The sequence below is a fragment of the Parus major genome, chromosome Z (genome assembly GCF_001522545.3).
Source record: "Parus major isolate Abel chromosome Z, Parus_major1.1, whole genome shotgun sequence".
Classification (NCBI taxonomy): domain Eukaryota; kingdom Metazoa; phylum Chordata; class Aves; order Passeriformes; family Paridae; genus Parus; species Parus major.
This window is the reverse complement of record NC_031799.1, coordinates 37,792,476-37,807,391: the sequence shown is the minus strand read 5'-3', so window position 1 is coordinate 37,807,391 and position 14,916 is coordinate 37,792,476. Positions and strand designations below refer to the sequence as shown.

General features: G+C 36.3%; 1 protein-coding gene across 2 annotated transcripts in view; it reads left to right on the top strand.

Annotated features, from left to right (window-relative positions):
• FANCC (FA complementation group C) overlaps positions 1-14,916 on the top strand; it is a 72,621-nt gene that overhangs the window by 37,994 nt on the left and 19,711 nt on the right. For both annotated transcript variants that reach the window (XM_015615210.1, XM_015615211.1), the window contains exons 5-8: positions 4,827-4,946; positions 5,748-5,812; positions 8,408-8,572; positions 11,552-11,708. In XM_015615210.1, coding sequence (XP_015470696.1) covers positions 4,827-4,946; positions 5,748-5,812; positions 8,408-8,572; positions 11,552-11,708 — 507 coding nt within the window. The remainder of the gene's footprint in view (positions 1-4,826; positions 4,947-5,747; positions 5,813-8,407; positions 8,573-11,551; positions 11,709-14,916) is intronic.

Below are 14,916 nucleotides of genomic sequence, written 5' to 3'. Positions count from 1 at the left end.
GACCAGCACCTGCAGGTCCTTTTTGGCTGGGCAGCTTTCCAGCCTCTCTTGCCCCAGCCTGTAGTACTGTCTGTGCTTGTTGTGTCTGGACCCAGTGCTGGGCTGAAGCAGCACTTTATCATATCAAACTTCATACCACTGGCTCAGCCCATTGATCCAGCCTGTCCAGATCTTTCTGCAGAGCCTTCCCACCCTTCAGCAGATCCGGACTCCCACCCAGCTTGGTTTCATCTGCAAACTGACTGAGGGGGCATTGTAGAGGATCAGACCTAAACATGTTTTGTCTCAAACATTCTGAGTATTGCTACAGGAAAGGTGTTATTAGGGGAGAAAGTCCTGCAGAGCTGGAGCGGTGCTGTTCTGAGCCAGTCAGTGGTCTGTTCTGAGCCAAGGTCCTGCTGTGCCTTGAGACTCATGCTTAGTCCCCCACCCCCATCTCACTTCCTGGAGAAGGGCTGGCTGTGCATGAGTGAACAAAAACTGTGTGACAAGTCTAGTTTACATAAGAGGCATGCACCAGGTGAACTGCAAAAAGGATTGAATCAGATCCCCTCTTTCTTTGTTCTATTTTTCTCTCTTTTTTTCTCTGGCTTGCTTTCTCTTTTCTCTCTTTCTCTTCTCTTTTTCTTTTGTTTTCTTTGTCTTGATATGCCAGCCCTGGACTATCCACAGGATAAGAACCACTGTGATGATTGGAGATGATATGTTTTCTTCATTTGCTTTACCCCAGCAAGTCATATCCTATCCCATACTCCATAGAGAATTCTGTTGTGGGAGTGGGGAGGTGGTGGAGGTATGCTATAGGATGTTGGAGGTATGAAGCCGTGTGCTTATGCTGATAAAGACAAATTATGAGTTTATGTCTTTGTGGTAATGCTCATAGGATTATCTGCCTGTTAAAGATCTTAAAAATCTCTGTGCAGCAGTGAATTTTGAATTATCTGCAGTATTACTCAGTATAAATTGCATCAGTAAAATAAAGTCACTTGCGAGGTTGTTCAAAGAAGTTGGTCATTGTGAGGACTTTATAAAAATTTATTAAATCAGTTTCAGGTTGAATGGGACTTTAATCCTAGGCCATGGGGGTAGATTTCTTCTCATGCAATTACAACCAAAGTGGTTTCCTTCTTACTCAGTGGTGAGAGAAATCAAGAAAAAAGTAACTTCTGATGTTACAATATGCCTGACTGCTGTTCATTTTCCAAAAACAGCTATCTTGAGTCTGGAAATGCAAAAATAAAAGACACCTTGGGATTTTTTCTTTTGGAATGCAGTATTTCTGCTGCAGATCCACTTTTCTGACTTGTAGAATGTGGTATTAATGGATTATACAATGAGTGGTAATTGAGTCACTGACAGGAACAACTGATGATTATGGAGATCTCCAGTTAATTTTGCTGGAGTACTGTAGGATCCATAACTGATATCATCAAAACAAGAGTGCATTTATTCTTATCATGTACTTGAATACCTTGTAGGTATTGATCTTGAAATGGTTTCTTAAAAGTCATCAGTATCAAATAACTGATTGATACTGTGTAATGTCATGTAATATGTCATGTTTTTTGATTTTCCAAAATGCTTTTGTGGGGGATTCATGATGTAATATTGGAACCTGTCACAAAGGTTCGGATATTTGTGTTGCTTCCTATATATGTGAGAAAATCTGAAATCTACATTTCTCCATAGTACTTTCTGAAAGAGTTAATTTGAAATATTCCCAAGCCCTTCTCTGCAGGGCTGCTCTCAATCCATTTATCACTAATAATTGGTATTGAAGATTGCCCCAGTCGAGGTGCTGGACTTTTCACTTGTTGAACTTCGGGAGGTTCACACAGACCTGTTCCTCCTACCTCTGGGTGGCATCCCTTCCTGCAGGGAATCAACTGCACCACATCATCTGCAAACCTACTGGGGAAGCACTCAATCCTGCTGTCCCACTCAGTCCCATCCCGTTGATGAAGATATTAAATATTCCTTATCCTAACAAATCATTCATCAAGTATGAGTGAAGTATCAGTATTAATTCTTCTTCCAGACAGCGCTCTGCTGATACAGAGAAGTGAAAGAATTATCACTTACAACCAGAATTATGTAAGAAGTAAGTAAACCACTTTTTCTAGAGAGGAGAACTTTCTGTGTATGTTCTAGAAGAGTAAAAAGGCTTTAAAACTGAAAAAGACAAATGCTTTAACTTACCATTAACAAATATCTTTGTTGCATGTAGGGATGTCTCAGGCTTTCCACTGCAACACTGTCAGTAAACTGAAATACATAAGACACTGAGCTGAATTTTAAATGTTTTCCATCTTTAATACCTATTTGTCTTCTATAAATACCTAATAGCTCCTTTCATCTTGACTACAATATCTCCTTGCCTGTGTTTCCCTTGCCCCCTTCTGGCTGTTCAGAGATTTTGTACATTTCAAGAAAAAAAATACCTGCAAATTTCTTGCATGATCTAGTAAATTGAAAATGAAAGAGTAAAAAACCAAGCCAACCAAGAAAATAAGTAAGCAAATCCCCAAAACAGTACCAAACCAAAAACCAACACAGGAAAGTGTTGCAGGTCATATGCAGACTCTGATGATGTATAGTCATTTTTTCTTCTCTTCTATTGCTTAACACAACACAGGTTATTACAGGTTATTACTGGCTATTACACAAGGGTAGGGGGGGAGTAATTTCCAAAGTACTCTTCAAAGTAGGAAAATTTTGGTTACAGAAAAGATCACTAGATAATAAATTCTGTAGTGTTACAGGTGAATATATGGGATTTCAAAACACTCTCTCATTTAGCTGTCATTTGCTGCCATGTCAGCCTCTCAAATTCTTTTCAGAGATTTTTATGTTTATTGTCACTGGTCAAGCTTTTTGTAAGTCTTGAACTAAGCAATCCAACAGACTTTGTACTTTTCAAGCCCCTTCCTTACCTCTAGCTAAAGTGACATCCCAGGTTTGTTGTTGTTATGCCTCCTTTATTTTGATTTTGACTTGCAGTTTGGTCCCTTATCTCATTCTACTTGGCAAACTGTCCTATTTTGTAGGTGCCCTTGATAGTGTTTTGAAAAGAAAATCTAACTTTAGTAATAGTTGCAAAAGAAAATAAAAATATATAAGGGTTATTATTTTTATCAATAAATTGATTAAGGCCTCTTGGTGGATTATGCAGTTTAATAGATTTTAGCTTTCACTTTTGGCACATTTAGAGGCTTGTACATTTTTAAAATCTGCTTTTTTCTGTCCTTTTCTTAAGAATGCAAAAAATGAATGTAAGTAACTACTTTGAAACTGTTTGGCCACAGCATTTTTCCTTCTCTTGGGTTTTTGGGAATTCTGGGGATGGCAATAGAACAGCAGTCAGTCACTCCTGTTGAGTGCTATCTAGGAAATAAGCTGTACAATGAAGGAAAAGGATATTTAACTCTTCAAGGTAGTAAAAGAACCCTGAAGTATGATAACTAAGGTATCCCAAATGCTTGTTACTTATTTTGATAACAGTGAATTTTCTTAGACATCTGGTGTTCTTCTCCTGATTCTTCTCTCTCATATCAATGAAACATGGAACACATGTATTTAATATATCTAGTTCCAGGCAGGACTTCTGAAGCAGTAGCTTAGGGATGCTCAGCAAAATCATGTAAGAATACTTAAGTTTCTAAAAGGAAAAAATGAGTTAATGAGATTTCTATTTATTTTGGTCTCAAAAATCTTTCTTCAGGTTCCTCTTTTTATTAATAAGAATGTACAGAATAAAGCATCCTAAACCCATGGAAGTCACAGAGGTTTCATCTGAACTTTCCTTTAATCATATGTTTTTTAAATTAAGGCCTTTTTTCAGTGTATACTAATCCCGACCCTCTGTTACAAAACATTTTATATACTCAGTGCCATATAAAGTTTATACTTTAGGTGTCAATCATACATAAAGCCCTGAAATAAACCCTGGAAAGGGAACACAACTGTTGTTATGTCAGCACGTAGCAGTCAAGAACAGGAAGAAATGAAAGCTGTGAAAATGCAGAGCAGATAGCTTGATCACCAACACAGAACTATCTCAGCTCACTTGGGACAGCAGGGTGCAAAAAACCTGCTCAATATTTTTCAGTTTTGGTTTTCATGAGTTTGCTAGGGAAGGTGCTGGGATGTAAGATCTGTCCAAATGACAGCAGAGCTGTAGTATAGTGCTGAAGAGCTAGGAAGGCATGGGTACTATGCTCAGGGTCCCCTATACACGCCTGCAGAACCAGTGTACCAAATCTATTAATCTGACTTAGAATCTATCATCAAAGGATTGCTTAGATTATATGATACATTAAAAGGTTTTAATGAGATGTAAAGCATTTCGTGGTGAAATTGGTAGAGAAGTAAATGTCAAGATAAGATTTTTATCATCACCTTCCCAAAATAATGAAGAAATTAAGCAAATTACAAGAATGAGACCAGACCTGAATTACAGAGCATCTTGAAAAAGTGATGTGGAAAAGTAGATGTTAGTTTCACACTTTCTCTTGATCCATGGTACTGATCAAGACTACAGATGATTGAAATGGCTCCCAGAGAACCAAAACCTAGCAAAGGTCCGTGTTTTTGAAGTGAATGGTCTCCGCTGCTGTGTTGCTATTGAACAGCTGCTGAAATCATGTCGTGTGTGTGAACCCACATTTGATTGTGGCAGCTGGAGCATTTTCTTTGTCTTCCCTTCTGTATCAGCGGTGTAAAATGGCCCAAAAGGCCTTACCCCAGACTGAGTTCAATAGCTGTCCTGGCCTTTTACAGAGCTTGTGGTAGCCTGGTGCTTAATTGCCATTCTGTTGATTTCTCAGAGTTTGCTGTGCCATCTCCTTTGTTCTTGTAAGTGGGAAGGTAATGAAGCGGAAACCAGTACCTTCATATCAGCTCTGGGCTACACATCCGCAGATTATTATTACCACTTGGTTAAAAATGTAAGTATTTTGTGGAATTGTGATCTTGTTAATAATAAATCACCAGTTTATAAGCACATACATGGAGCTGTCATTGTGATAAGGAACATGAACTGAAGCTTGTTTATCTTTTCTTACCTCAGTTACTTTTATAACCTTTTAAGGGAAAAAATGAAGTGAGAGATCTCTCGACAAATGAGAATTTTTTATTAGATTACACTGTAATAGATGTTCACAAAAACAGAATTCCCACTTCTGTTGTGCTATAACAAAAGAAAATCCTGCTTCTGTAATTTTTTCCCCATGAAGTTAAAATTATATTCATTATTTTATGTATTGGAATGTAACTTCTGAATTGTTTTTTTTACTATATCTGCTGCAGTTAAAATGGGAGATGAACCCTAAATGCAAGTTAAAGTCACTTTTATAGTTAAGATATAAAAAAATAGTGGGAATAATATTTCATAATATATTGACTTGAATTGGACAAAACATGTAAAAATTTCTAGTAATGCTCTTCTGAGAATTATGCCTTAACTCCTGGGGAAGCAGAGCTAAAATGAATATCTTTTTTATTTTAAAATGTATAAAATATATAATGTGTTAAAATAACATTTTGCAGTACAGTTTGTTCAGTGATTTGGAGTGCTTTAATTTGACATCAATAGTTAAAAAATTTAAAAAATCAAAATAGATGAACACAGCAAGTTATTAACCTTTACAGTACGTCAGTCACACAGAGAACCATTCAACTAATGTCTGCTTATTATTGGCAGTAAATGGAATGTATTTTATTTCATTTATTTTTATTTTACTTAACAGATGGTCGTTTCATTAGTAACAGAGCTCAGAGAAAACCAGTTCAATGGACTTAACATTCAGGAGAGGTAGGTGTTATCTAAACATAATTTTGATATGTTTTGGTTTGGGTCATTACAGTTCAGTGAGGATCATTTTACAGTCTTGGGCAACTTAGGCTTCAGCTGAAAAGTTTTGGATACATATGTGGACAAACTTGGTAAGTTTGGCTTCACATAATAGTTTGTACTTAACCTAGGAGTCATGGAACGGTTGGAAGGGACCTTCAAAGATCATTTGTCTAATGGTGCTGTTGTCACTATTTTTCACATGATCATGCCTTTTTTCTGTCTGATTTGTACCTTTCTACTGACCTTGAAATGCAGAGCACAGTCTTTTGTCAGTACTGTAAAAATTATGTCATTTGAATGTCAGTAGATTCTATTGATTGCATGTAAATTAAGTGAATTGCAGCTAAAAAACAAAAGAAAAAACGAGGATATTTTTTAGTGTAAACTATAAATTCAAATTGTGTCTTCCGTTTTAAGTGTATTCAATTTATTTGGTTAAATTATTAATAATAGAGTAGTAAATATATATAAGAACTACTTATCCAAAATTAAATAATTAGTGATGAAATAATTACACTAATAGTGTTATTTTTTTATTATTTAATAGTAAAATAACTAATAAGTAAATAAAAGCATTAAAATATTAAAAAATTGCAATAATTCATAGTTAATAAATTGAATGAAAGAAAATGCCTGTACACATTCTGCTGCCCTTCAGAGCCAAAAGGGATGCTATGAATAAAAGAGTTTTATGACCTATTTTACACAGCTTGTAGAATTATAGGAAAGAAGAAGCTAATTGAAATCTTTTTCTTGTATCATTAGCCAAAACTCGGCTATTCTTCTCCCCTTCCTTTTTGCACCTAGATATTTGGTAAGGAAGATTAAATGAATTTGTTTAGGAATGATTTTAATATTAAAATCAGGGACACAGTTAATGAGGAGTATCACAAAGTTTCTTTCCATGTAGGAAATAAATGCCCACATTTTAAAAGTAGGGTGAAATAGATTTAGCTTAAAAGCTGGTTGAGACTGTTGGGAAGAGAAATACCTGATTTCTGCTGGGAGAAAGGGAAAACTTTGAACTTTGATTTTTGAATGTAGAAATTATGATATGGGTGTTTATTCAAATTTCAGAGACAAAAGTATTTTGCTTTTAGAAGTGTACATTTTTTCCTTTTGCCCTTTAGTGATATTTTAAAAATTCAGATGATAATATCTGTGCAAATTCATTGTACATAGTGGAGTGCATTGTGCACTAGTCTCCAAGAACATATTTTGAAGATTATGTAGAAGAAAATTGCCTTCACAGGGTTTTTCTTCTGAAGTTAAGTAAGAGTAAATTCATCTGCTAAATTCTGCTAACCTGGATAAGAAATTAGAAGCATAGTTTTACAAAGGGAACTGATTTAGAGTTTCAGTTCTGTGTATCCTGGAAAATACTACTGCATGATAAGATCATCCCAATAATTACAATTCCTGCAAAATCACTTGTAACAAAAGTGTTTTTTGAAGTATTTCAGTATAAGAAACCTTAAACACGTATTTAATCAGGTAATTACTCAGAAACTTGTGTCTTTGAACATGTGTCATGTTTTATTTCTCTCTCTGTTTAAATGGTAAGGATTAATAATTACCTCATGTCCATACTGCTGAGCAGCCTGTTAATTCCCATCTCAGATCTTCAGGAATAGTTTTTGTGACTCCTCAAAGAAAATACTTTCAGTTTCTTGCAGAGAATGAACTTCTTTTACTGAATCAGGAGCAAGTTGCAGGAACTCTGGGAAGCCTTTTACAGACAATATAGGACAATATTTTAATTTGCTGGAATTCAGTGTTTCATAGCTCTTGGTCATTTTAATTGTCTTCCTGTCAATGCTACAGTTTCATGTGCTAGAAACAATATATATTCTCTGTAAACTCCTGATTTCTTTTTGCAAATCTAGTCTCTGCCAGTTTAATTTTCTTAAAGTTCCAAAGTTTCTGTATTTACTTTATGTTATATATTCCACTGTCTTCAGTAATTTCCAGCCATGTTTTAGTTTTAGTGAGAAGATCCAGCAAGTGGTTTGTAGTTTCAGTTTTCCAAAGGTGCTACATGTTCCTTCAGCTGTAGGTCTGTAAGACAAAAAAATTCCAGTACTTGAAGACAGCAGGATTCATAATTTTTTTCTGTTAAGAGGAAAGAGAGGTTAAAAAAGCAACATGTCTGAAAAGCAGCTAGATTGTCTCTTTTGGGGCTCCGGGAAACTTACATGTAGCTATGAATCTCTAGTCTTCCTTCACTAGCCCTGGGAAAGACAGAGAGATGTCTAGCCTAGTAGTTATTGTTGCTGGAGCCAAAATAACTGGGTTCAATTCAGAATTGTGTTGCTATCCCTCACATGGTTTGGTTTGAGCACTTGAATATCAAAATTTTATCGGACTTCTAAACATTCTGCACACTATATGGAATGTTATGTCAACAGTCATTCCAGTAAATAATTTTTCAGCAGTTAGGTATGCATGTCTTACTTTTAATCATCTGCAGTTAATTAATGTCCTTTTTTTAGCTTAACAGTTTAGAATTTATGACTTTTCTGAAATATGAACTGTGTTTATTTTTTCCTTCAGCGTTTCAGCTAGTCATGTGAATGCTGTGTCCATTTTCTGTGTGCCTCTCATTACTTTGCCTGATCTAACTCCACTGCTGGAAACTCTCCTTCTTTACCACGGAGGTTCATCAAAAGAAATTCTCAGTTCAGAATTTCTAGAGGCTGTGAATGAGGCTGTTTTAAAGTAAGTGGCTGGGTTTGTATTATTGTTTTAATTTTTCATAAAGACTATCTGTTCAATGTCTTTTTTCTAGGTTTGTATGCTGATTGCACTGAACACCTTTCTAGTAAAGTACTTCTCTTGCAGTTGAATAGCAGAGCTGAGATTGTGGGCCAGAGCAGAATTTTACATTGCTGATGCACAAACTGGCATAACAGCTTTGAATGTTGACTTGGACTTTGTCTCACCTGTTCCCTAAAAAGGAGGTTAAAACCTTCAATAGATTTTAGGAATTTTGTGGAAACTGTGGTAATTTTTCCTAGAAATTCATTAATGTGTCATATAAGTGTATTACCATTCCTTACCTGACATTTTGGGAGCCATTTTAATTTTTCTGTGTGTAAGGTAGATCCTTATGTTTGATGTTTTCATAATTCTTTTGAGTTTTCTTGGAGGTTTTTTGTTGTGAAATTGGTTTTCCATATTTCAAATTTTCCCAGTTCTTAGCAGGTGAGTTTTAATGAATCTGAGAGAGGAGCAATTTGTGAAATACAGCTTTGCTTGTTTTGCTGACCCTGTTCTGATAAAATCAGTCTATGGAGGATAACCAGCTGAGTGAAGCTTAACATCAGCAAGGTTGGCTATGCCAGGAAAGGGAAGATATCAGGGAAAGCACAGCATACTTTTATTTCAGAATGGCTTTATTTAAGTTGTAGCTGAGGTGCAGTATTATAAACAATTTTTTTTATTGTACTAGAAAATGTCCCTTGTGAGCACTCTATGTCAACAATCCATTTCTCTCCTTTTTTAATAAGTTGTAATTGTTTCCTCTGTAGTCATCATAGTTTCTGAGATGGCCTAATGAAGATTTTTGTGGTGATCCATTGAGGGCTCCAGGCAAAAATAGATAATGGGAAAGTGCAAAAACTAATCCATGCATGTTACTAAAAGCCAAGGAAAAGGCATGAAAAAGGAATGTGAACGTGGAGGTGGGTAGTGAAAGGTGTGCCCAAAAAGACAGGGCTATCTTTCACTCTTTCGCTTGTCCATCTTTTGTGGCTTCTGGTTGTTCATATTCCACAAGCTTGAAAGACTGTGAGAGCAAGCTCACAGGTTCTGTACTGATGGTTTGTTCTCATACCGGTGAGCTGGTGGGCAGCCCATCACAAGAGACTTCTGACACTTCATGTCATGAGTAAGGCCATTCTTTGGATTGCCATAAGAGGTTCTTCTGACTAAAATAAATGTCTCTTTTCTTAACTGTTGAGCTACTTACTTATCACAGTGAACAAAAGTGTCTGATTTCACATGGCCTTTGACTAAGTGACTCTTTCAGGGTCCTCAGCAAAAATGTATGGTTTCCCTGGGAGCAGATACAGGCTCATACATGCTTTACATGATATATTCCTGGACTGTCACTGAACTCATGTGGTCTTAATGTGAATGTGCTTGTATTTTATTTTTTTTACCTGCTCTGATAACTGACTTCTGTTTTCCCTAACTCTGTTGTGTTCTGAACATGGGTGAAGTGTTCCTTAGAAAATAGGGCATTTGCAAGGCTCCAAAGAACTCAAAATTGCCCTGGTGAGACCATCTATCTGCAAGTTCATCTGTGGGAGTATAATCACTACAGTTAACTTCCTATATGGTTTTTATATCTTAGAGTTCCAACATCTCTATATACTCTTATTAGCTTTCTTCTCCTCCCTTAATATCTATATAATCTACCATGCTACCACAAAAACAAGAAGAAGCTTGGTGGTGGCAAAATCAGCTAATCTCTTGTCATTCTTAGTTTACTCTCATGTGCCTATGTGCTTTAATAGTAGTATTTAATAAAACAGCATCCTGAAATTGAGCATTGCTTTACAATTTTGAAATTCTGGATGCTTCAATGTATTTCTTGTCTCCACAAGTACACTTTAAGATCACTACATAGTATTGAGTGGAAAAAAATCAGGCTTCTTAATGAAATTCAGAGTTCTGAGAGCTGATAATTAAACAAATGTATGGCAAAATAAATTCATGGAAAATAGATCCTAAAATGGCTTTAGTATTCTTTCTGGTGGTATTTTCACTTTTCTCAGTTTTAGTTTGCATGTACACTCCAGCCTAATTATAGGTTTTTTAATCTTAACTTGATTTAAGACCAAGGCAAATATTTATTGTTACTTATGTGTTGTTTTGGTTTGAACCTTTTAATTTGCAACAATCACAATAGCTACAAAAATATTCCAGGATGTTTGTGCTGTGATATCTCTTCTTGGGTGGTTAGTTTAGTATATTTTGATTCATGCTGGTGCACACTGTGTCTTTTTTTTTGTCATTTGATATGACACCAATAGCTGAAGTCTTTAGATAGAGAGAGAACTTGTCTTCTTAACTATTTGTTTGTTAAATACCTCTGGTCAGTGCTGCTAGGCTGAATACTTAGCTACCTCTAAATTTTTATTGGTTTTTTTTTGGTTTTGTTTTTGTGGGTTTTTGTTGTTGTTGGTTTTTGGGTTTTTTTTGGTTCTTTTTTTTTTTCTTTTTGTTGTTGCTGGTTTGGGGGTTTTCCTTATTTCTCTGCAAAGTTAGGTAATTCTTTGGTTATACAGAATATAACCAAATACAGGATAGAAGAAGAATTATGCAGGACCTTCCTGCTCATCTCTCAGTAGTTGTCTGCAGGAACTAGTCTGGTTTGAGAGAGCACAAGATCCAGGGACAGGACCTTTCTCAAGAGAGGAGGGGAACTTCAGACTTTGTCCATCATGACCAAATTTCTAGGTTTTAAACACATGTGGTAAAGTTGCATTTGTAGATGATGGTGATTTCCTGTCATTCTTTGCTATTATGATTTGCTGTTGAACAGGCTACTGTAAACAAGATCTCTCTCTTGCTTCAGGTTGATCTTTGCGCCTCCTTTTCCCCCCAGTATGTTTTAAAAAAAAAAAAAGTACTTTTTTTGGTCTTCCTTCTAGTTACTCAGATAAAACAGTATTTTCCTCTCTAAACCAGGAAGAAGATCTCCCTTCCTGAATCAGCTATCTTCAGCCTTTGGCTTCGTCACTTACCAAGCCTTGAAAAAGCTACCTTACATCTTTTAGACCAGCTGTTTTCCATTCAGCTGAGTTCACTGGACGAAGTGGCTCGTGTCATAAAAGACTCACTGCTGGTATGTTTGACACTGCTCTTTCATGCTTCAGGAGTGACAGTTTTCAAATATGTCAGCACAGAGACATATATCAGCATAAATGGCCATTATGCCACGTGTGACTTGTTAGTGCAGGCCAAATCTTGAGTCCTTCAAACATCACTAATTTTTTAGTTTTTACACTGAATTGGTAAAAGAGAAAAAATATTTCATCCAGTGATGAAGAATGGGTGAAGAAATGAGGATCCCAGTGGTGAGAGTGCTAAGAACCTTCCTCTGTCTTAAAAAAATCATAAATTCTGGCCAGTAAGGATTTGAATCTGTTTTTTACCTCGATCTCTGGAGTTCAACAGTCTGAACAATTGGAATCCATTGTAGATTATTTTATTATGGACTGCTTAGTTACTTGGTTTTGTTTGCAAACCTGAACAAAATTCTTAATGCAAAACATTTGCTAAACTGTAATTAAAATTTATTTTCAAATGCTGATTTATGCAGAGCACAAAAATCTTCCCTAAGAGAAAACCTGGCACAGTACTTTTTCCAAAATAATGAGCTAGTTCGCAGCACTAAATGTAAATTTAATTGTTAATTTTAGTGTGAAATAGCATGTGTGCTGTGCACTCAAATTATATGTTACATAAAATGACAGAACTAACAAATGGCATATGGTGTTTTATTTTCAGCCTATGAAACTGCTTGCAAAGTATTTTAGTCAGGAAAAGAATGCTACCTTTAAATATTCTTCCTTTTTAATTGAACCTGCAAATCTCTTATTTTAGGGATCCATTATGATACTTGCAAATCACAAATGGCTTGGTGTCAGCAGTTCTTCATGTGGCATCTGGGGATTTAGGTATTGCAGCAAACAAGGCTATATACAGGTCAATGCCTAATTTTTCTGTATCAGATATATTGTGAATATATTGTGGTACTACACCTTGTACCAGCTGATGAAAGAAAAAGATATATAAATCTAAGTTATGAATATATAAAAAGAAGTCAAATACTCGTTTCAAGTGTTGTTTTTTGTTACTTATTATATATGTTCATACTTCAGTTTTCTCCACATCCTGATCGCTGAAAAGAGTGGAACAGTACTGTGCTAGCACACTTAGGTTGTCTTTACTTGCCTCTGCTCCAAGGACTTTGTGCTTTTGAAATAAGATATTCACAGACTGGCAAGACCAGTGAAGCAGCTTTGAAAGCTGGTTTAGAGAGGACATCCTGTGGACAAAGAATGGAATGAATGGAGCCTTAAAGAGGAGAGCAGTGGGAAGCTGGATATTGATGACTGATAGGCATTGGTAAGAGGGAGGGTGCATAAATGGAAGAGAACATGACAGGGATAAACAACAGGAAGAGAAATGTCAGAGAGGCAGCATATAAAGAAAATAATGTCAGCTGGAAATTGTGTTCTAGACGCATAATGACATTTTGTACAGCATGTACATGGTACTGTAAAGATACTTGTGTGACATTAAATTACTCAGCACTTTGAATCCAACAGCATATTAATTTAGCTTGCCTAAAGGGTATTTAAATATTTATTTAGGAATGTGGATGTGCGTTTTTTGGCAGTTGGATTATGATGTTTTAGGATGTAAGCTCTGTTTACATTATGGATATGGTAATAGTGGAATCATGAGACAAAGCTAGATTTCTACTTTACTACTTGTAAGAAAAACTTTAGAGGACTAATAATAATATGTTAGTAATTTGATTATAGTACAGTATAAGAATGAAATTTCAATAAGCTCTTTCATAATTGCATTATCAGAGTAATTTATCTAAATCAAATATCTTGATACAGTAATCATGTGGTACATAAACCTCACAGACATCTAAAGTACCCAGATAGTTGTAAAGCACTGTACTTCTTTTATGAAGGAAACTTGATAGGTACTAATCATTTATTTTAATTCCAAGAATAACTGTTGTGTGATGGTCCACTAAGTTGTGTTTATATGGTATGATATTATGTTTGTGAGTTTGTGGCTAAACTGAAATTAATACTGGAAATTCTGTAGTTAGAAGTAATAAAAACAAGTGACCATCACAGATGGTCTCTTAGCCTGGAATTAAGCTGGTGAGTGGATGTCTTCCTTTCTGAAGTAACTTTAGGGTTGGTATGTGTGCATTAACAACTAAACATGCAGTAAATACACATAGTAGTATTTTATGCTTTACCAGGAATGGATAGATAGGTATATACACAGATTTTTGAAGCCTGTGTATGTAAAAAGAGAAGTGACTGAATTGGTATCATTTATAGTTTCTGTTTGGTTCTGAGATAGCTTTCCAAAGTAGTTTTATTTGTTTCAAAGGTATGTTGCAAGAAAAGTGCAATAGGTTGAGAGGGCTTAAAATTTGTCGGCTTCTTCTTTATAAACCATCTGTTTTTGCTGCATTTTGTTTTCCACCTTGTCAGCATAGAATCATTAGGGTTGGAAAAGACCTCCAAGATCATTGAAACCAACCTTTGACCAGAAGTAAACTTGACCACCATGTCAAGTAAACTCTGTTCCCTTCCATGTCCAGTAAAGGATGGAGATTTTTCTCGCCTCCCCCTTTTGTAGTTAATGTATTTATAAGAACACTTTCTATAATCTTTCATAGCAGGGGTCAGATGGAGTTATAGTTGAGGTTTTGCCTTTCTGGGTTTCTCTCTATGACCTAATGACATCCCAAGTCCCCTGCCCCTTTTTCCAAAGGTCATAAGCTCTCTTTTTTTCCCTGAGTTCCCATGAAAGCTCCACGCTCAGCCAAGGCAGTTGTCTTCTCTGCCTGCTCCTCTATTGGCATGTGGACATGGCCTGCTCCTGCACATTTAAAATTTCCTCGTTAAAGCACATCCAGCCTTCCTGAACTCCTTTGTTTTTAAGGGCAGTTTCCTGAGAGATTCACTGAACCAATGTCCTGAATGGGCCAAAGTCTGCCCTATGGATGTCCAAGGCAGCAGTTCTGTTGATCCCCTCCCTTACTTCACCAAGAACAGAGACACTCTGTCATTCCGTGGTCAGTGTGCCCAGGATGGCCTCTGACCACCACATCTCCCACTTCCCTTCTCTGTTTGGGAGCAGCAGGTCTGGCAGGGCATGCCCTGGTAGGCTCCCCTACCAGCTGTGTCTGGAAGTTACCTTCCACACTCTCCAGGAGCCATACTGTCTCCTCTCACTGTGTTGAGTTTCCAGCAGGCTTTTGGCAAGTTAAAGTCTCCCACAAGAAC